General features: G+C 39.6%; 1 protein-coding gene across 1 annotated transcript in view; it reads right to left on the bottom strand.

Moving 5' to 3' along the window:
• The window catches only part of LOC124804633 (transmembrane protein 184C), an 83,968-nt gene extending 63,674 nt beyond the window's left edge, over positions 1 to 20,294 (bottom strand). The window contains exons 1-3 of the mRNA XM_047264846.1: positions 19,889 to 20,294; positions 13,203 to 13,239; positions 1,853 to 2,055 (exon numbers count right to left, since the gene is read on the bottom strand). Of these exons, the coding sequence (XP_047120802.1) occupies positions 1,853 to 2,055; positions 13,203 to 13,239; positions 19,889 to 20,151 (503 nt within the window). The 5' untranslated portion in view covers positions 20,152 to 20,294. The remainder of the gene's footprint in view (positions 1 to 1,852; positions 2,056 to 13,202; positions 13,240 to 19,888) is intronic.
• Between the last annotated feature and the right edge of the window lie 203 nt (positions 20,295 to 20,497).

Below are 20,497 nucleotides of genomic sequence, written 5' to 3' on the forward strand. Positions count from 1 at the left end.
CGTCTCACCATCAATGGGCTTGTGTGGCAGGAGGTACACACGGCACACTGGGTAACTCAGGCTCAATCTATAACAGCATCACTTGCAGTGTTGTGGTTAAGGGCACAGGTAAATGGTGGTAGGTGAGCTTGACAAGCACTGCCACCCAGTTCTTTGCCCTGTCACAAAGCACAGGAGCATCAGTATGTTTGAAATGTGTTTCTTATGGACACATGCATATAGGTCTTTCGTGTATCGGGAAAATGTAGTAAATTTTGCATCAGTTGCCTGAATCTGTTTTGCTGGAGTTATTTTTAGAGGCTATTTCTTCACAACTGATGAGTATAATGTGGCAAAGATAGTTGGCTACATTAACTTGAACATCTTCTTAGCTTCTGTAAAAGATACCAGCTTGGTGGTCTTTAACTCCTGAATATTTCTTTCCTTGTGGTATATGAAGCAATCTCAACTCCACACCACTTGCTTTCCACAACAGTTAAGACTGGATTACGGAAACAAAATATATATCCCCCGAAACTTTCTGGCAGATCAAAACTGTACGCCGAACTGAGACTCGAACTTGGGACCTTTGTCTCTTGTGGGAAAGAGCTCTACCCAAGCACAACTCACTATGGGGTTGTTAGTCGTGCTTACGTAGATCAGTCGGTAGAGCACTTGCCTGCAAAATGCAAAGGTCCCGAGTTTGAGTTTCGGTACGGTACTCAGTTTTTATCTGCCAGGAAGTTCCAAATCAGCACACATTCCATTGCAGAGTGAAAATTTCATTCCAGATATTTCCTGATCATGGACAGTAATTCCTCAATTTGCCTGCCCCACACATGTAAGTGTGTTGTGTCCAAATTCATGGTGCTTAAAGCAGCTAAACAGATTAGGTTAAGGTCATACCTTTAGGGAGATGAACTCTGATTTTACGTTCTTTGAGAGCCCAGGTATATTAAAAGTGAAGATAATAGCAGGTGTCACCAGCATGTCACTAACTCTCTTCATAATAATGCTGATGTCCGTGACACCACCTCTGTCCCATTATTCACATATTTCTGTACCCATAACATCCTTGCACGACACAGTCCCTTAGGTGTAATTTACCATGGTGTGCACTTCAGTCACAATGTGGTATTTGTCTAGAAGCATGGCACTTAAAAGTGACACTGCTTGATGCGAGGTAGAGGTCTCTATCAGCAAAGCTCTGTTTTTACACCTTTACACTTGTTTCCAGCTTCCAGCCATTCCCGACAATATTTTCTGAATAAAAAGATGTGATAGCTTCACAACTTCCCTGTTGTTTCTTTACAATTATAAACACTTTCTGGTACTGGAGGAATTGCATTTTATTGTTGTACTGCCATATTATTTTTGTTCATGAGTGCTCAAATGGACGTAATTGCTCACCACGAGTCCATTTGATCCAAAGGTGGTGGGGAAAGTTTAAATAAGACTAGTGAGCTCCAAAGAAGTCTTGTGAAGAGCCATGGAAATATTTATCCAGTCTGAGCTCTCGTGACGGGGAAGGTCTTATGCAACTGAGGTGCGTCATGTCGCCTGAGATTGCAGATTTATTGAAATTTCATCCTGAAAGCTTTTAAAGCATGACCCGCTTGTATTTTTGAACTACTGCAATATATTATGTGCAAATATCCAACATAAAATGTTTTTCTTTGACTCTTTTATAAAATATAGGAGTGAACTGATATTAATAATTATCACTTTACAAACTTTTTTGAGATATATTAAATTAGCTCACAACTATACAATATTGAGGACTTCAAAGACAATGCATGATGGTGGTGACAATTATGACTATCACATTACAACAGAGAATGAAATAATCTTAGAATAATATATTTTTGCTTACCATCCCATTTCCCATGGACCAAGACAGCACAGGGGGAAGATGTGGTGCACTTGTGGCTTCAGTTCTAGATTGGCCTCCAGATCCATCTCAGCATTCAGATAATTTAAAAGATAAGTCATAAAATTGTATATAACATATGCTTCATAACATTCTCTGAGACTATCATAATAAATTGACTGCTGCGGACAGAGAAGACCTATCCACTGCAACAGACAAAAGACATACGAAAACTAGATTAAAAAATGAATACAACAGTACCAAATAAGTGACTGTACAGATACACAGCACTGAAAGAATTAAGTCAAAACAAGGCCCCGGCAGTAGACAACATTCCATTAAAACTACTGACAGTCTTGGGAGAGCCAGCCATGACAAAACTCTTCCATCTGGTGAGCAAGATGTATCAAACAGGTGAAATACCTTCAGACTTTAAGAAGAATATAATAATTCAAATCCCAAAGAAAGCAGGTGTTGATAGGTGCGAGAATTAGCGAACTATCAGTTTAATAAGTCATGGCTGCAAAATACTAACATGAATTAATTACAAACAAATGGAAAAACTCATAGAAGCCGACCTCGGGGAAGATCAGTGTGGATTCCGTTGAAATGCTGGAACACATGAGGCAATATTGACCTACAACTTATCTTAGATAATAGGTTAAGGAAAGGCAAACCTATGTTTCTAGCATTTGTAGACTTAAGAAAAGCTTTTGACAATGTTGACTGGAATATTCTCTTTCAAATTCTGAAGATGGCAGGTGTAAAATACAGGGAGTGAAAGGCTATTTACAATTTGAACAGAAACCAGATGACAGTTATAAGAGTCAGATGACAGAGTCGAGGGGCATGAAGGGGAAGTAGTAGTTGAGAAGGGAGTGAGACAGGGTTGCATAATATCCCCGATGTTCTTCAATCTGTATATTGAGCAAGCAGTAAAGGAAACAAAAGAAAAATTTGGAATACGAATTGAAATCTATGGAGAAGAAATAAAAACTTTGAGGTTTGCCGATGACATTGTAATTCAGTCAGACAGAGCAAAAGACTTGGAACAGCAGCTGAATGGAATGGATGGTGTCTTGAAAGGAGAATATAAGATGAACATCAACAAAAGCAAAGTGAGGATAATGGAATGTAGTCAAATTGAATCAGGTGATGCTGATGGATTAAATTACGAAATGGCACACTTAAAGTAGTAAATGAGTTTTGGTATTTTGGGAACAAAATAACTGATGATGGTCGAAGTAGACAGAATACAAAACGTAGACTGCGTATGGCAAGCAAAGTGTTTCTGAAAAAGAGAAATTTGTTAACATCGAGTGTAGATTTAAGTGTCAGGAAGTTTTAAGTATTTGTATGGACTGTAGCCCTGTATGGAAGTTAAACATGAACAATAAACAGTGTTGACAAGAGGAGAATAGCAGCTATTGAAATGTGGTGCTACAGATGTATGCTGAAGATTAGATGTGTAGATCACATAACTAATGAGGTGGTACTGAATAGAATTGGAGAGGAGAAGAATTTGTGGGACAACTTGACTAGGAGGGGGGATAGTCTTGTAGGACACGTTCTGAGGCATCAAAGGATCACCAATTTGGTACTGGAGGGGAGTGTGGAGGGTAAAAACCGTAGAGGGAGACCAAGAGATGAATACACTAAGCAGATTCAGAAGGAGTAGGTTGCAGCTGTTATTTGGACATGAAGAGGCTTGTACAGGACAGAACAGCATGGAGAGCTGCATCAAACCAGTCTCTGTACTGAAGGCTACAACACCAACACCACCACCACCACCACCACCACCACCACCACCAACAACAACAAAAACAACAACAACAAAAACAACAACAAAAACAGATATTTTATCATGAAATGTATTTATTTCTACAACTTAATTATTGTATTTTTAAGCTTTTCTGTCACACGTACACAGTGAACAGCAAAACAAATTGTCCATGACTGTTTTACCTTCTTTACAAACGAAAGGAAGACAGTCAGGAGTTAACGTTTCATCAGCATTAGGATCATTAGAAGCATGAATGCAAATATGGATTTTACAACAATTTTTGAAGAAAACATTCTTGTGTCTGCTTAACCTGTTTTAGAGAAACTACAAAATATCTAAATCTGGGTGGCCTGATTGTTATTTATACCCTACTTCTTCCTTCTGAAAGCCTGTTTGGTATTTCTTGTATTGTACCACTTTACTAAGAAGAAAGAGTTTACTACAAACAGAACACAACTGTTTCAATATTTTAATATCCTGTAGTGATGACAAGTGACAGCCACAGCAGATGTCAGAAGATCAGCTAATTATTTGGCAAATGTTAACAGGATTCACATGCTGGCCTCTGAAATGCCTTCTCATTGCAGCAGTGCAGAGTTCCATGACCTTAATTCTATTGGTGTTTTGTGCTTTTCCTTGTGTATTTGATCGCTTGGTTACCCACCAAAACTTGTGATTGTGTATATTGTGTGTTAGGGATTACATCACATTTTATTGTTCATATGTTGAATGTGAAGGAAAGTGATTTATCAGAATAAAGTGGTATTAGAAATGACACATTGATACGTATCTCATTCTTGCTATGACCAGAACACAATATCAAGTTTGCAAGCCCACAGACATGTGACAGAGCTGATCCTGATGTGATCACAGCTAGAAAAATTAAACCAGTGCTATAGAAGTATTGCGGCGAACTTCCTTCGTGAATCATAAATTGGTGAAATGATGGACACTCCAACAATATCTAGACTTGCAGTTCGGCTACCCCTGTTTTGGCCACACAGCTTGGCACTATGGTTCATGTAGGTACAGGCAAGTTTCCTCCATGCTGACGTGAAACCAATTCCACAAAATTTGCACTGGTGTCTAGTCAACTGGACCACCACTACACAGCCAAGGTTCGACATTATAGTTTCACCTCTGAATATTGACTCTTGCAAAGCTAAAGGCTAAGTTAATTCAAAGGGTGTCCACTTTACAGGAAGAACGAGTGTGGCAGATTCTCATGCAGTACGGTATCAGCGACAGAAAACCATCCCAGTACCTTCGTCACTTAAGAAGCAAGGTTGACACATACAGGGTGCCTGAGGCATTACTGCACACATTGTGGAGCAGCCGTCTGCCAGCGCAGGTGAAGGCCACTATAGCATCAAATATGGACACATTGTTCAACGTCGCAGTGGACCTGGTGGACTGAAATCAGATTGTGATCATACCATCCCCCTGCCATGGCACTAGATGGCATGTAATAGCATCTCGGTGGTAACATGAGTGGATTATGACAGTCTCATGAACAAGACCGATGTGCTAAGTAAGCATATGGATGAAATTTTCTGTGACCGCAAAGCTAGAGAATGGTTCTGCAGAAGATGGAGAAGTCGCTCCACAGCAAACTCCCCATCAGCCAATGACTCAGCCCAGGCAGACGTGTGTTGGTACCACAAGAAGTTTGGAGACCAGGTACAGAAGTGTACTGTGCTGCATACCTTGCTGAGTGGTAAACAGCAGGCAGAAATAGTCACTCCAGATAGTTAGTCATCGTCCTTGCATCTCTTAATCACAGATCGCAAGACAGGATGCATGTTTTTAGTGGACACTGTTCTCACCTAAATATTTTGTCACAGACCCAGTTACACAAATACCAACCAGCTAGTTTATTTTGACTTTCCGCGGCTAACAATATATCAACCATCGCAATGTTTGGAATGCAGCACACCGAGTTCGTCGTGGGACTACAACATGCTTTGGCGTAAAATTTCACCATGGTGAATGTAGCCAAACCTATAATTGGAGCTGACTTTTTTTAGCACATTATAGTCTGCTGCCAGACATCACAAATGCTCGTCTAACAGACAACATCACTGGTCTATCTGCCAATGGATTCTGTAAGAATGCGACATTATATGATGCCAAATTGATTCAGTCGAAGGGCTATGGGTACGTCAAAGTTAGAACACTTTCCTGGAATCACAAGGCCTCCTGGGCCCCACAAAATATATGTCACAACATCACATTATGTCAACACTACCACAGACCCACTGACTTCATGCAGACCCATACATATTGCCCCTTATTGATAAGCTGTTGCAAAGGTGCAAAGGCAGAAATTGATGCCATGTTGAAGGATGGCTTCAGTTGCCTGTCTAGTATATCTTGCCCATCACCCCTACATTTAGTACCAAAGAACAGTGTATGGCAGCCATATGATAATTACTGTGCCCTAAATGCTAGGTCAATGCCGGACTGCTACATGTTACTTTATTGAGGGATTATAATTATGCACTATTTGGGAAAAAGGTTTTAACTTACTACACTGTGCAAGGGAATACACACATATTCTTGTAGTTGATAGAGATATTACAAAAATTGACATTAAAATGCCGTTTGATATATGTGAAAGCATGTTTATGATGTTTCAATTGAGAAATGCTGCCCAGACATGTCAAAGATTTATAGATTCAGTTTCACAGGGCTTGCAGTATTGCTTTGCATATCTTGATGGAAGACTAATTTTTAAGCAACACCAGATGAACACAAACAGCACCTGATTGAGGTATTTAGAGGCCTTGATAAATAAAGAATAATGTTGAACACCTCAAAGTGCTTTTTGGCCATCTTATATCATCAGCCAGATCACTGACATTACTGGAGAAAGTTGAAGCTATTTTAAGTATTGCGGAGCCAGAAACTGCTAAAGAAGTACGAAGATTCCTGGGAGTTGTTAACTTTTACTGATGCCACCTACCTCATGTGGCAAACTCCAAGAGTCTCTTACTGCAGCTTTAGCTGGTCCTAATGTTAAAGGCAAAATGCCAGTGCAGTGGACCGAATCAACAGATACTGCGTTCAAAGTAGCTAAAAAAAGTATAGCAGATACAGCCCTTCTTCCACATCTGGCCTTAGAAGCACCTCTCTCATTCATAGTAGATACTAACCAAACTGCAATCAGTGCTACATTGCAACAGTATGTAGACGAGGCGCAGCAGCCTCTAGCATTCTTTTCATGAAAACTCTCTCTGGCTCAGCAACAATGGAGTATATACAATTGTGAGTTGTTGGTGGTTTATGAGTTCATTAAATACATTCATACACAGCTGGAAGCAAGAGATTTCATTGTTTATACAGAGCATGAACCCCTAATTATGCCTTTCGGAAAAATAATGATAAATGTTCCCCGAGAAAATACAGTCAACTGGAATTCATAGCACAATTCACCACCAATGTAAGGAATATATCAAAAACTAACAATGTAGTGGCAGCCTGCCTGTCCCAGGTGAGCAGTATCATTAAGACAGTTGACTTCATGCAGCTAGCACAAGCACATGATTCTGACGAGGAACTTCAGGATTTTTTAAAAAGATACTGCATCTTATCTTCAATTTAGGCCTGTCGATGTTCCAGCCATAAGCAGCAAGTTGAACTGTAAGGTTCTGAACAGAAAAACTCATCCATTTGTTCCTTCAGCACTACAGAATTAAGTCTTTGAAATCTTACATAACTTATGCCACCCATGTGTGAAGGCAATAATTAAGTTAATTTTTGTATTTAATTTCTTGAAGGATGAATCTACAGCCAGTTCTGCACTTTTATTGTCCTGTATAAAGTTAATTATTTACTGCAAGTTCATTTTAACAATAACATCACCATATGGTAAATCTATTTAATATAGCAGAATAGGTAGGTCAAGAGAGTTCAGTGATCTTGAACATGGACTAGTCATTGGATGTCACTCAAGTAACAAATTCATGATGGGCAGTTCAAGTTGCCCAAGTCAGTTGATGATGATTTGATTGTTAAGTGGAAATGTGAAGGAACAACCACAGCATATCTCATGTACTGATGGACAAGAACTGTTGTGGGTTGTGGTTGGTTGTAAAAAACTCACATTAAATCAGTGGAAGGAATCACTTGTGAACTATGAAGTGCTACAAGCAGTCCAGCTAACACAATGACCGTTTGCAGGTAGTTAAAAAGAAAGGAGTATAATGATCAAGCAGTTACTCCTAACCCACGTATTTTTGCAGCTGAAAGCTAAGTGACACTTGTGGTGATGCAAAGAGCAACAATACTGAACAGTGGATGATGGGAAATGAGTAATTTTGAGTGATGAATTATGCTGTATCCTGGGCAATTTGATGGAAGAGTTAATGTTTGGCAAATTTATGGAGAACATTACCTGCCATAATGTGTAGCTCGAATACCGAAGTGCAGAGATGTTACAGTATGGGGGTGTTTCTTGTTGTTAGGGCATGGTCTGTGTATTGTGTTTGCTAAATGTGGAAGGATATGAAAACATCTTACAACACTGTACAATGTGTACAGTACAGAAACAGTTTGGAGATAATGACCGACTGAATCAGCAGGATGATGCACCCTTTTATACAGCAGTATCTGTGAGTCAATCGTTTGTAAAATTCCTGAAATGGACTGGCCTGCCCAGAGTCCTGACCTGAACCCAATGAAACATCTTTGGAACCAGTTAGAATGCCGACTTCACTCCGACCTCAGTGTGCAACATTATTAACTTCTCTGGTTTCGGCTCTTGAGGAAGACTGGGCTACCCTTCACCCATAGGCATTCAGATACCTTATCGAAAGTGTGCCCAGCAGAGTTGAAACTGTCATAAATGCAAAGGGTGGACACACCCTGTAGTAATGTCCACTAATAGGTGTCCAGAACCTTATGATCAAAAAGTATTTATACACAAGGTATAATCAAAATGTAATGGGTATTCTTCTTTTTCTTAAAGAATCTTTATTTATTCATCAATGCCAACTTTGTCATTTCAAAGTAATCCCACACAGATTAACCCACTTGTGCCAGCACTTTTTCTGATCTTGAAAGCACTTCTGGAACTCACTTTTCATTATGGTGTCCAGCTCCTTCAGCAATTTTGTTTTTATCTCATCAATTGCAACAAAACTATGTCCTTTCGTGGTTCTCTTCTGTCTCAGGAATAGAATGAAGTCGCAGGGGGCCAAGTCCGGCAAATACAATCGCTGATGTAACGTAATGGTTTTATTTTTTGTCAAAAAATCATGAACAAGCATTGTGGTGTGAGTAGGGGCATTATCATCATGCAGTTTCCATGAGTGGTTGTGCCACAATTCTGGCCATTTTCTGCAGGTTGCTTCATGCAAGCAGTGCATAACTTGCAGCTAGTATTCCTTACTGACCGTATGACCATAAGGCTCGTGATGCACTGTCCCATTGTAATCAAAGGAAACGGTGAGAAAAAGCTTTACATGTGTTCAAACTTGTTGAATTTTTTTCAGTCTTGGCTCTTCAGACAGTTTCCACTGGGACAACTGAGCCTTGGTTTCAATGTCATACCTGTATACCCACATTTCTCCACCTGTTATAGCCTAAACTTTAGAAGTTTTGGATTGTTTTTGACTTAATTCAGCAATTCTGGAGCAATGTCTACATGACATCATTTTTTGGTCAAAATTCGACAGTTTCAGAACAAACTGCTGCTTACATCTTTCATGTCCAACAGATCCAAAAAATTGCTTGGCATGAGCCAAAGGATATGCCGGCATCATCAGCAACCTCTATGATGGTGATTCAGAGATTTTACAGAACCACTTGCTTTAATTCTTCAACATTTTCATCAGTAATTGATGTATTACGGCACCCAGGGTGGTACATTGGACACTCCAGTAAGTGGGGAGCATGGAAATCAGAGCAGTTTACACAGTTAGATGGTGGGGTGCAAGGGCTCCCCACAAGAAGAGGGTAGCACGGTCACCACAGATGGGAGTGGCATCACATCGCGAGGACATGTGGTCAAACTTGAGCCAACAGAAGCAATGCATGGGAGGTGGAATGTATGGTTTGACGTCGCATTTATATACAATTATCTTGACTTTCTCAGGCACGGTATCCCACTCAAATGCTAGTGTTTACACGATAGTCCTTAGGGCCTCTCTGGACATACCAGATGAAATGAACACCATGTCGTTCCAGATTGACCCTAAGTTCATCATCAGCCTAGAGGAGAAGGCCCCTACGGAAAATTACACTCTGTGTCATTTTGAGAGACTTGTGAGGAGTGGTATTCAATGTGATGTCTCCTAATGGCTGCAAGCATGGAGGGAGGCCAACTGACTGGCAGAAGTTGTCTTTATAAGGAAGGAGCCAGATCTCATCCTGCCTAAGGACTCAACTTCACTGAACATTTCCTCAATGTGTTCCACAAAGAAAAGGTGTTTCATGGCAGTAAAAGTCTCCCCATCAGTCCTGGTACAGATGAGGAACCATGGAAAGGGTTTCCCCCAAGTTAGCAAACCTGGCCCTCCTCCCAGGGGTAGCCAGACAGAAATATTCCTAGGGAGAAATGTCACCACAGAAGAGTGGCCAGAGTGTTCAACATGTCTCATGTGCCAAACGTCCATCCTGGTACCACCTATTCTGAACAGGGGCTCACCTCGTGAGTGCACCCAGCCATAACAACGGCCGCCTGGCAGGACGGTCATTGCCAGGAGTTCCGATGCCTCAAAAAGATGGGCAACCACAGGCTTGCACAAGGGGTTCACAGCACAGGTACCAGTAGCATAATCCCTGTGGTGTCAGAGGGCTCAGAAAAATGGGTACATAACAGCCCCACCATACGGACTGGCTACTGATCTGGTGATCTAGCAAGACGGTAAAAGGGTTATGGCAGGGAGAGGGTGAGGAGGAGAGGGTGAGGAGGAGAGGGAGGAGAGGGAGAGAAACCCATGCCAAAGACGCTAAGGAGAGAGTTCTTCCCCATCTGGATCACACTACAGATTTCAGATTTAGAGATGGATGTCAAACCTCTGAGGGCAACCAAAAAACAAAGGTGGAAAAGGAAGAGGAAACCACAAGATGAAGCGAAGTCAAAAGGATAGCCAGGCTGACATAACTAAGAACACCAAGACATATAAATGTAGGGCCAAAGGGAAAGGAAAAGGGCAGGGAAGGAGAAGGAACAGTAAGGTATACTAGTCCAGAAAATAAGAATGGCTGCAATAGCACAGGTATCCGTAAGCGCCACCCACGTACCCACAAAAGAACTGTGGGCCCCCTGCAGCAGGGGGAGGGGGGCATACAGTATCAAAGGCTGCATTATGGGATAGAACAAATGAGCATATCGACATAACTAAAAGTAAAAGTTAACCATTTTTCATTGGGAACATATGCATATGCTCATACAGAGCTCCATCAAAATCCGCGACAGTCATGTGGGAACCTTTTCTGAAACTTGACCACTTGACAAGGAATGGCCCTTAAGCTATTTTAAATATATAGAAGAAAAGTAAATAACTAATATACTGAAATGGAATATATTTTTATGATTTTGCCTCCCAGAGTCCTCTTACATTGTATGAACATTTTTAATAAGACGGAACAGTGGCACACACCTCCTTCACAACCTTCTTATGAGTGCATGACATGTTTTGTGAATAGAGGACAATCAGCAGAGGCAGTGCAGTCTCATGGCTACCTCAGTCACCTGATCTCTCCGCCTGTGATTTTTACATGTGGGACAAACTGAAGGATCAGGTGTATTCAAATAATCCTACAATAAAATTTATTCCACAGATTAGGGACATGACAGTATACAAATTATTAGTATTACAGAACTGTATATGCACTTTGACTGCCAGGCTTAAGAATGGTGTGAAGCTGTCACTTGCTGCAATTAGAGCTTCTAGATGATGTGGCACGGAATCCAAGATGTCCTGGATATGCTCTTGGGTAAGACATTGCCACATGGTTTGTACATGCAGCCATAAAACTCCAGAAGTGGTTACAAAAGGACAAGAATGAACATATTGCCACAGGGTCATATTCCAGACATGTTTGGCCAACTTTGACAGGTGAACCTGCTGGCCAGGGAAGCAGTCATGCAGGTCATTCTTCAAAGAAGGCTCGCACATTTCTTGCCACATGTGGGCAGGTTTTGTCCTGTTGAAATGTGACATGTGCAGCTGTCTGCAGGAGAGAAAAATGCCTCAGTCTCTAGAACTTCCTTATTGAGTGGCTGGTGTTCAGCTTTCTCTCAGTGCGTAGGATACAAGGATGTATGTTATAGCTAATGGCATTCACATTTGGCATTCATCCATTATGCCACTCGACAATGCAGTCTGTTCCACTGCATTCACCAGAGTAGCATGAAACATGTACACAGCATCACAGTTGGACAAACTGAAGCACAACTCTTACAAAAAATTACATTCCACCACTCAGAATGCCAGTGATGTGTTCACATGCCCAAAGCAGTCTGAGGTGCTAGTGGTTTCTGGTCAGTAGAAGCTGACACTATGTCTTGCATGCCACCAGTCTAGCCCTCAGCACACGGTATCAAACTCTCGCCACACACACACACACACACACACACACACACACACACACACACACACACACACACACACACACACACATGCGTGAGCATATGTGAACCCATGCACGCGCACACACGTCACTGTCATAGCCTGTGGCTTGTATGAGCCACAGTGTCACAGTAAGATAAACCCATTTCCTAGAGACTAATCAGTCTGCCACATTTGAACTCACTGACATGCTGATATTACATCCTTTGACACTGGTAGTCATACCAGCACTTGCTCACTGTTTTCACTTTGTTTGACACTTTTGCACCTACTGTGTGTGCTGCAACAGTGATGTATCTGGTCACACAAAAGAGGTTACTGCGGGGCCAACATGTATGCCATCTCTCTGCAACCTTAATCACTTATTATGATTCCAATGTTCTGCACATACTCCAATTTTGAAGTGACTCAAAGATGATTACCTCCGGGTGCTCCAATTTTCACAAACAGTTGCGGCTGTGTGTGTGTGTGTGGGGGGCGGGAGGGGGGGTGGGTGTCTCGCATGTCAATCTGAGCTAAAACTCCAGAGTTTCTAATTTACTACAATCTTCTACACATAGCAACAACTTTTTTCCAAGCACAATAAGGATAATTATACCTCTCATCACTGTAATGATTAACAATATAATCAACACACATGATGACGAAAATCTTATCTCTCTCCTTTTCAAAAGGCAAATAACACATCTGGTTACTCCTAGTAACTTCTGAATTGTTTAAGAATGAAAAGTTACTTTGTGAATTAGGTACAGCAGTGGTTAAGACACTATTATTATTCATCAGGGAGGGTGGTTGAAGACCTCACTGAAATACCAGTGCCAAATTACAAAGAATTATCCAATTACATTTTTTGTGATGTTTTTTTTAAATAGTTTCCCACTGCAATGGCTATCGTGTTATTGAGAAACAAAAAGTTCCAGGACTTTTTAGTTCAAATCCCAACATAGAAATTTGTGAGTTAGTCACTAAAACTGATTCCAAATATACTTACAGCATTCAGTGCATATATTGGAACCATCCATAGTATCCTGCAAACAGAAACAATGGAGAAGTCAGTTACATAAATTGAAACAAAAAAGCCAGAATGTAATTTACAGACAGCGACAGATACAGAGAAAGAAAATTACGCAAAACATACAACACTGGCAAATTATAGATGGAATACAAGCAACAGAACAAGTACACACCATCTCTCAATGTTTAGTGATGATAAAGCAACTGGTTTTAGGGCCCTAATTCCTCAAAAAAATTGAAAATGTGTCTTACATTAACCCAGTACTCACTTAAAACAGTGGAAACAGTGGACATACCTCTAGCCAAACCATTTATTGCTCTCTTGTCATCACAAAAACAAGATTCAGTTAAAATATGGCACACTGTTGCAGAGTTGTCACATGTGGCACATTCTAGAGGAACTTTAGTAAGGTGTGCATATTTATTTATTTATTTATTACAGTGTAGCACGTTGCCTATGATTTAAGTACAAGTTGTATTCATTTGGACTCAAATTATTACTAATCAACAGACATTCCTTTATCTGTACATTAGCATCCAATGATAGAAAATGGACTATTAAAGTTAACACAATACTTCTTCCTAACCTTGCAAGTTTTTTACAATTAATGATGATTATGTCATACCCAACTATATCTACTTATTACTGTCCGACAACTTGTTTCCTTCATATGGGCAACTGACATATGCTATAACTAACTGAAATTGGTTAGGAATAGAATGACACCATTTTTTGTCTGCCACTGTCCACAACACATTCTGTCATGCCTTGGTCAGAAGGCATGTCCTACTGGTTCCTTGGGTCCTGAGGAGTTTTCTATGGTAGAATCTGCCTCTTATGTTGTCTGCTGGCTCCACAGTTGCAAGAGATGACTCCCCTTTCCTGAAAGATTATCACTGTTGCTGATGAGGAGCGCAGCCACACACCATCTCACATCACTCTGGTTCTAGTTCCTTGGGTGGCAAAGATACAAACCACACCTGTGTTTCCACTCCAGTGCTATCGTTATGATTGCCGTGCGAGTACTGTTGGCGGTTCATCTGATGCAGCTATTGACTCCATAAGGTTTTCCTTACACCCACCCAATGTGCAGCAGATAGGGGTTGAGTGATAAGATGACACACTACCCAAGCTTTTTCCTCAAACAGCATCGGCAGTACTGTCCAAAGATCTGCCAGTTTGTCTTGCAACACAGTATGCTCTTGATGTCAAGTCTTACATGATGGCTCAGTTCAGTTGTTGTCAACTAGTATCGGCAACATTGGCATACAGAGGACAACACCCCCCCCCCCCCCCCCATTATTTTCTGGTGCACCTTCTTCACTACCGGTATGTTCGTAAGTTTGACTGTGTCCCATTCCATGCCAGTAGGTGGCCTAAGGCCCATAACCTTGGGTATCATCCCATAGTTTCCATCATAGGAGGGGGTCTTATTTTGGATTTGGCGTTTGCCTGTTTTCCGTCTGCCAATTAAATTCTGAAATTTGTAATTGATTTGTGCCTTTAGCCTATGTATCACCGTTTCCCCCCCCCCCCCCCCCCCCTGTATCTGGAGATTGAGTGAGCATATCCAAAGTATTACCTACAATACCTCAACTGACACAGTATCAAAAGCTTCTATCACCCACAGAAGTATTCTGCATTGGACCCTATTAACCCCTATGCTGGTGTTATTAGCAGGAGACTAGGTACCCAAGCACTCACACAGTATCCCATTACCACAGTTAGGATAAGCTTATGATTCATTTTATTATTTGTCTTGGTAGTTTATAATCACAACTGGCTAAACCAATAATTCTGTTCATCTTGTACCACCTCTCTTGCACAATTCTTCAATATGTGCACTATGATTCGTCGTTTGTCCAAAAAGGTGCCAAAGTATCTGGTGATGGACTTTCTCTTTATGAACCTGCTGCTTAGTTTCATGATTGGGTGTCTTAACAGTTTTTCCTTTAACAACACTTATGCAGCCTTGTGAAGTTAATTATGATGCAGTATGAAGCGACAGGTCACATGACAATATGAAACTTCCTGGCAGATTAAAACTACGTGCCAGACCGAGACTCGAACTCGAGTCTCGGTCCGGCACACAGTTTTAATCTGCCAGGAAGTTTCATATCAGTGCACACTCCGCTGCAGAGTTAAAATCTCATTCTGGACACATGACAATACCTTACTTCAAGTAGAGCTATAATGCTCTTATTTTGTTCCAGTACGTGGTCAAGCAAATCAGTTTAATTGTTTATGTTCATTCTCATTCTCTTCCTGCAATTCTCTTTTCCATATACCAATAGCTGACATTCACACCAGTTGCATCATTGACTGCAAGGAGACCTTACACTGTGTCACTGCATTTTCTACTAAAACTGATTATGATGCGTGTTAGTACCAGCAGAACAACCCTAATTACCAACAACCCTAATCACCATTTCTTCAAAGAGGTAGAAAGTGATGATTCACTAGATTCCATGCAGAGGCTTGGAATAGGGCTGTAGGAAGTATGATACTCGGGACTGTAGTTACATATAATAACTAACAGGTTGTATGATTCCACAGAAATATATTTTGTTGTCTTACAAGATAAAAAACATGTCACAAACATCGATCAGAGCGAACTAATTGCAGGTCCAGAGAGGTTAGCTGAGCTACCTCAGGGCAGTGATATTGTTCCGGGTGACCCCATGGAGTTAAGTCCCCACAGAGCTATAAGTCTCCTTTGACTGCCTGAGACCTAAATGGTTTACTACATCCAGCCTCTTTAGATACAACATTCAAGCTGAAACTTAGATGGTACAAATGTAGTCTGTATAGTACTTGATGAAGACTCAGATGCATTGTTGTAGACAAGACCTGTCTGCATCCTAGATTAGATTAGATTAGATTAATACTAGTTCCATGGATCATGAATACGATATTTCGTAATGATGTGGAACGAGTCGAATTTTCCAATACATGACATAATTAGGTTAATTTAACAACATACTTAAGTTAATATAACAACTTTATTTTTTTTGTGTTTTTTATTTTTATTTTTTTAATATTTTTTTTCTTAATTTATATCTAAAAATTCCTCTATGGAGTAGAAGGAGTTGTCATTCAGAAATTCTTTTAATTTCTTCTTAAATACTTGTTGGTTATCTGTCAGACTTTTGATACTATTTGGTAAGTGACCAAAGACTTTAGTGGCAGTATAATTCACCCCTTTCTGTGCCAAAGTTAGGTTTAATCTTGAATAGTGAAGATCGTCCTTTCTCCTAGTATTGTAGTTATGCACACTGCTATTACTTTTGAATTGGGTTTGGTTGTTAATAACAAATTTCATAAGAGAGTATATATACTGAGAAGCTACTGTGAATATCCCTAGATCCTTAAATAAATGTCTGCAGGATGATCTTGGGTTGACTCCAGCTATTATTCTGATTACACGCTTCTGTGCAATAAATACTTTATTCCTCAGTGATGAATTACCCCAAAATATGATGCCATATGAAAGCAATGAGTGAAAATAGGCGTAGTAAGCTAATTTACTAAGATGTTTATCACCAAAATTTGCAATGACCCTTATTGCATAAGTAGCTGAACTCAAACGTTTCAGCAGATCATCAATGTGTTTCTTCCAATTTAATCTCTCATCAATGGACATACCTAAAAATTTGGAATATTCTACCTTAGCTATATGCTTCTGATTAAGGTCTATATTTATTAATGGCGTCATACCATTCACTGTACGGAACTGTATGTACTGTGTCTTATCAAAATTCAGTGAGAGTCCGTTTACAAGGAACCACTTAGTAATTTTCTGAAAGACAGTATTGACAATTTCATCAGTTAATTCTTGTTTCTCAGGTGTGATTACTATACTTGTATCAGCAGCAAAGAGAACTAACTTCTCCAATGATACACTTTAAAAATGCTTTGAGTGATCTAACTTTAAGGTTTTTGAGATGCTGGTAGCCATGAGAGACATCCATAAAATATGAGACCCAACAATTTGACTGAATGATTAAAATGTTTTATGAAAATTGCAACAGAAACATATTATGTTATCAGTGAAAAATAAAAATTACTTTCTTCTATCCTCATATCAGTCTCTCGAAGAAGGGATCGGTTGGTAGGACATGTTCTGAGGCATCAAGGGATCACCAATTTAGTATTGGAGGGCAGAGGGGAGGGTAAAAATCATAGAGGGAGACCAAGAGATGAATACACTAAGCAGATTCAGAATGATGTAGGCTGCAGTAGGTACTGGGAGATGAAGAAGCTTGCACAGGATAGAGTAGCATGGAGAGCTGCATCAAACCAGTCTCAGGACTGAAGACCACAACAACAACAATCAGTCTCTCAAATGTAACAGACAGGTTCTGGTGTAAACTGGGAGGAGCTGTAGAGTTTTGACATTTCAGAGTAACTATAACAAGTTCTTATCAATCCCACACAGACCTCTTCAAAAAGCTGGGTATTTTGACAAGTACTACACAATACATATATTCAGTAATGTCATTCGTCATTAGCAGTAATTGTCTTTTTACAAAAAAAAAGAGTGAAAACTATTAAAAGTGTAGTAGGAATAAAAACAACCTCTAGAAAGACGTCAAGGGGCTATGAGAGTATAGAAAACAGTCATGGGTACAGGTACAGACGTATACAACAATCCAATGCAGCACATCAAAGATCATGTAGAGAATTTATGAGAAAATTAAGACTGAATTACCCAATTTCTATTAGGCAACTGCTTTTATTCCATTGAAGAATATCTTCACAGGTTAATTTAGAATTATAATTAGCACTGTAAAACAATAGAGTCAACCCATTTCATTGTACTGCACTTAGATTAAATTAAATGTATGTCTTTGACTTCTTTCCATGTCAGAGAGACCACACTCCCTTGGACCCATGGAATGTAAATAATGTAATGAAGCCTTCTGTAAAAACCTAAAACATCTACTCTGTTTCTTTTCTTTCCTTTCTTTTTTTTATTATTTACTGATTTCCTCATCCATTATTTCTAGACTATGTTAATGAAACTTTCTTACTATACATCCACTCAGTTTTCTTCCATTCCCATCTGACATAAGGAATTCTGCTATGGGGAAACTCGCATAGGTTAAAGCCTGTATTTAAATTGTAAAATGAGTCGCCATACACATTGTGGGACTAGTGCCATGGGTATCATGTAGACACTATTTCAAGGGAATTGGTATTATGACAGTCTCTTGCATGTATGTTTATACTGTAGTTACCTAATATACACTAAAGAAAGTGTGGTTAACTTTGATCTTAGGATGTCAATAGACTAACATAACACAAGAAATGGACATGTAATCTATATACCAAATGTCAGGTTTGCAAAGTACCACATCAGTTGTATGTGCCTTTGTCTTACATATTTTAACAAACTACCTAAAAATATCCACTTAGTGAATCTGAATAAATTTCAGATCACAATAATACAATGGATGAAGGGTATAGCATGTTATAAGGTGAAAGATTTTAAGTATGTACAATAAATGACTGAATTTTAATTCTGGAGTACATTCCCTATATAAAATTATGAATTGTAATATTTTATGAAGTTCTTAATGTGACATGTTGATTCATTTGGCATACCATATTAGATTTATGAACAAAGGTCAGTATGTATAACAGTGTGCATTACTATAGTTAATGCCTTTTTGTAACGTAACTGATAACTGAATAGTGTAATGTTAGAACTAAATGTATATAGCCTTTACACGCCTTTACACGGCAACAATAACTGCATGTCAACATGTTTAAAGCTGAATAAATATTCTCTTATAATGGTGTGGTCAGGACTTGTGCAATACTGAGCTGTGGGTTCTGCCTGTTATATATTATTAACATTGTGCAGAGAACCACTTAACTGTTACAGGCATTTTATTCACATATTCAGGAGCTGAAGTTTTTGCATTAGGCTTGATTATAACACTTACATCATCAACAAAGAGAATGATTTATGATTCTTGAATCTATGGTAGCAGACTGAATACTGTTCCTTGGGTACATCAGCTGTGATTATTGGCCATTCTGAGGAAGCTATGCAATCCCTGGATTTCGTAATGTGACACAGTGCATTATTTTTATTAGACTGGATGAAACCGAGTAATCAGGAAGTGGTCACATACCACAATACTACAGCTGCTCTACGAAAATACAATGGAATGCTCATTCAAATGATTTTCATAAGTCACAGAGAATATCAGCTACTAGTATTCTGTCATTTATGTTTTGTATAATCTACCTGAAAATGGCACTCACAGTTTGTTTATGTGGGGTACCAGTACACTGTAATCAAGTAATTGTAAGCAAATGGGAGACTGCTGTAAGGCCTTAAAAACCTGCACTGAGTATGCTATGTTTCAAAATGGTACAGGCCATTAAGCTGCATTACTAAACATACCTACTTCCAAGAAAGACCCAGTAACAGTTGTCTAGGTCATAGATATTACTTTAAAATAATAAAAATTATCAGCCCTAGTTCAATTATTACAGTTTTATGATGGTAAAAACTATCCAAGTTGCTCACCTGGCATTTTGAAACTACGGATTAGATTTGACATTACAAACGTGTAAGATCTTACATGCAGTTCGTTATTGTCTTCCATTCATTAGGTGACAGGAGACGTTTGTAAACACAGACTTACCTGATAATGTGCTTCTGTAGATGCGGTTTTGTATAAAATACCATATGCTGAATGATTTCCCATATCGAGATGGGTAAGGCCATTAATGCAAAGACTCCACCAACGAGTGTCCCTTGGTCTTCCTTCGTGAAACCATTGTTCATAGCATTTACAACAAGTACTGGTAGTACTACAACTATTACAAGAACATAAATAACCACTACGACAGGTCTTATCCACATCCGCCATTTCTGAAAGAATTCGCGGCACGACTCCCCACACATTTTTCGCTATCATTACATACACAGTAGCAACCAAATATCGAGCAACTTCAAATGTCAAAGTATTATCCGCAGCTGACTGCCATCCGCCATAGCTAATGTCGACAAACGAAGTTCAACAACGCTTCACCCGACTTACAGAATCAGCGTCAGATGGCGACACCGAAGTACTTAGCATTTGATTGATTACGCGGGTTTTTTAAGAACCACTCCGCACAAGACGTGTACGTATGTCGTCCGCAAAAGAGACGGAGGATTTTCTGTATGGGCTATTTCTCGCAGTATGCTGAATTGGTTTGGACGCTGTAAGTTAGCCATTATTCTTTACTGTTCATTTTACTGTTGCTGT

This window comes from Schistocerca piceifrons, chromosome 7, assembly GCF_021461385.2.
Source record: "Schistocerca piceifrons isolate TAMUIC-IGC-003096 chromosome 7, iqSchPice1.1, whole genome shotgun sequence".
Taxonomy (NCBI): domain Eukaryota; kingdom Metazoa; phylum Arthropoda; class Insecta; order Orthoptera; family Acrididae; genus Schistocerca; species Schistocerca piceifrons.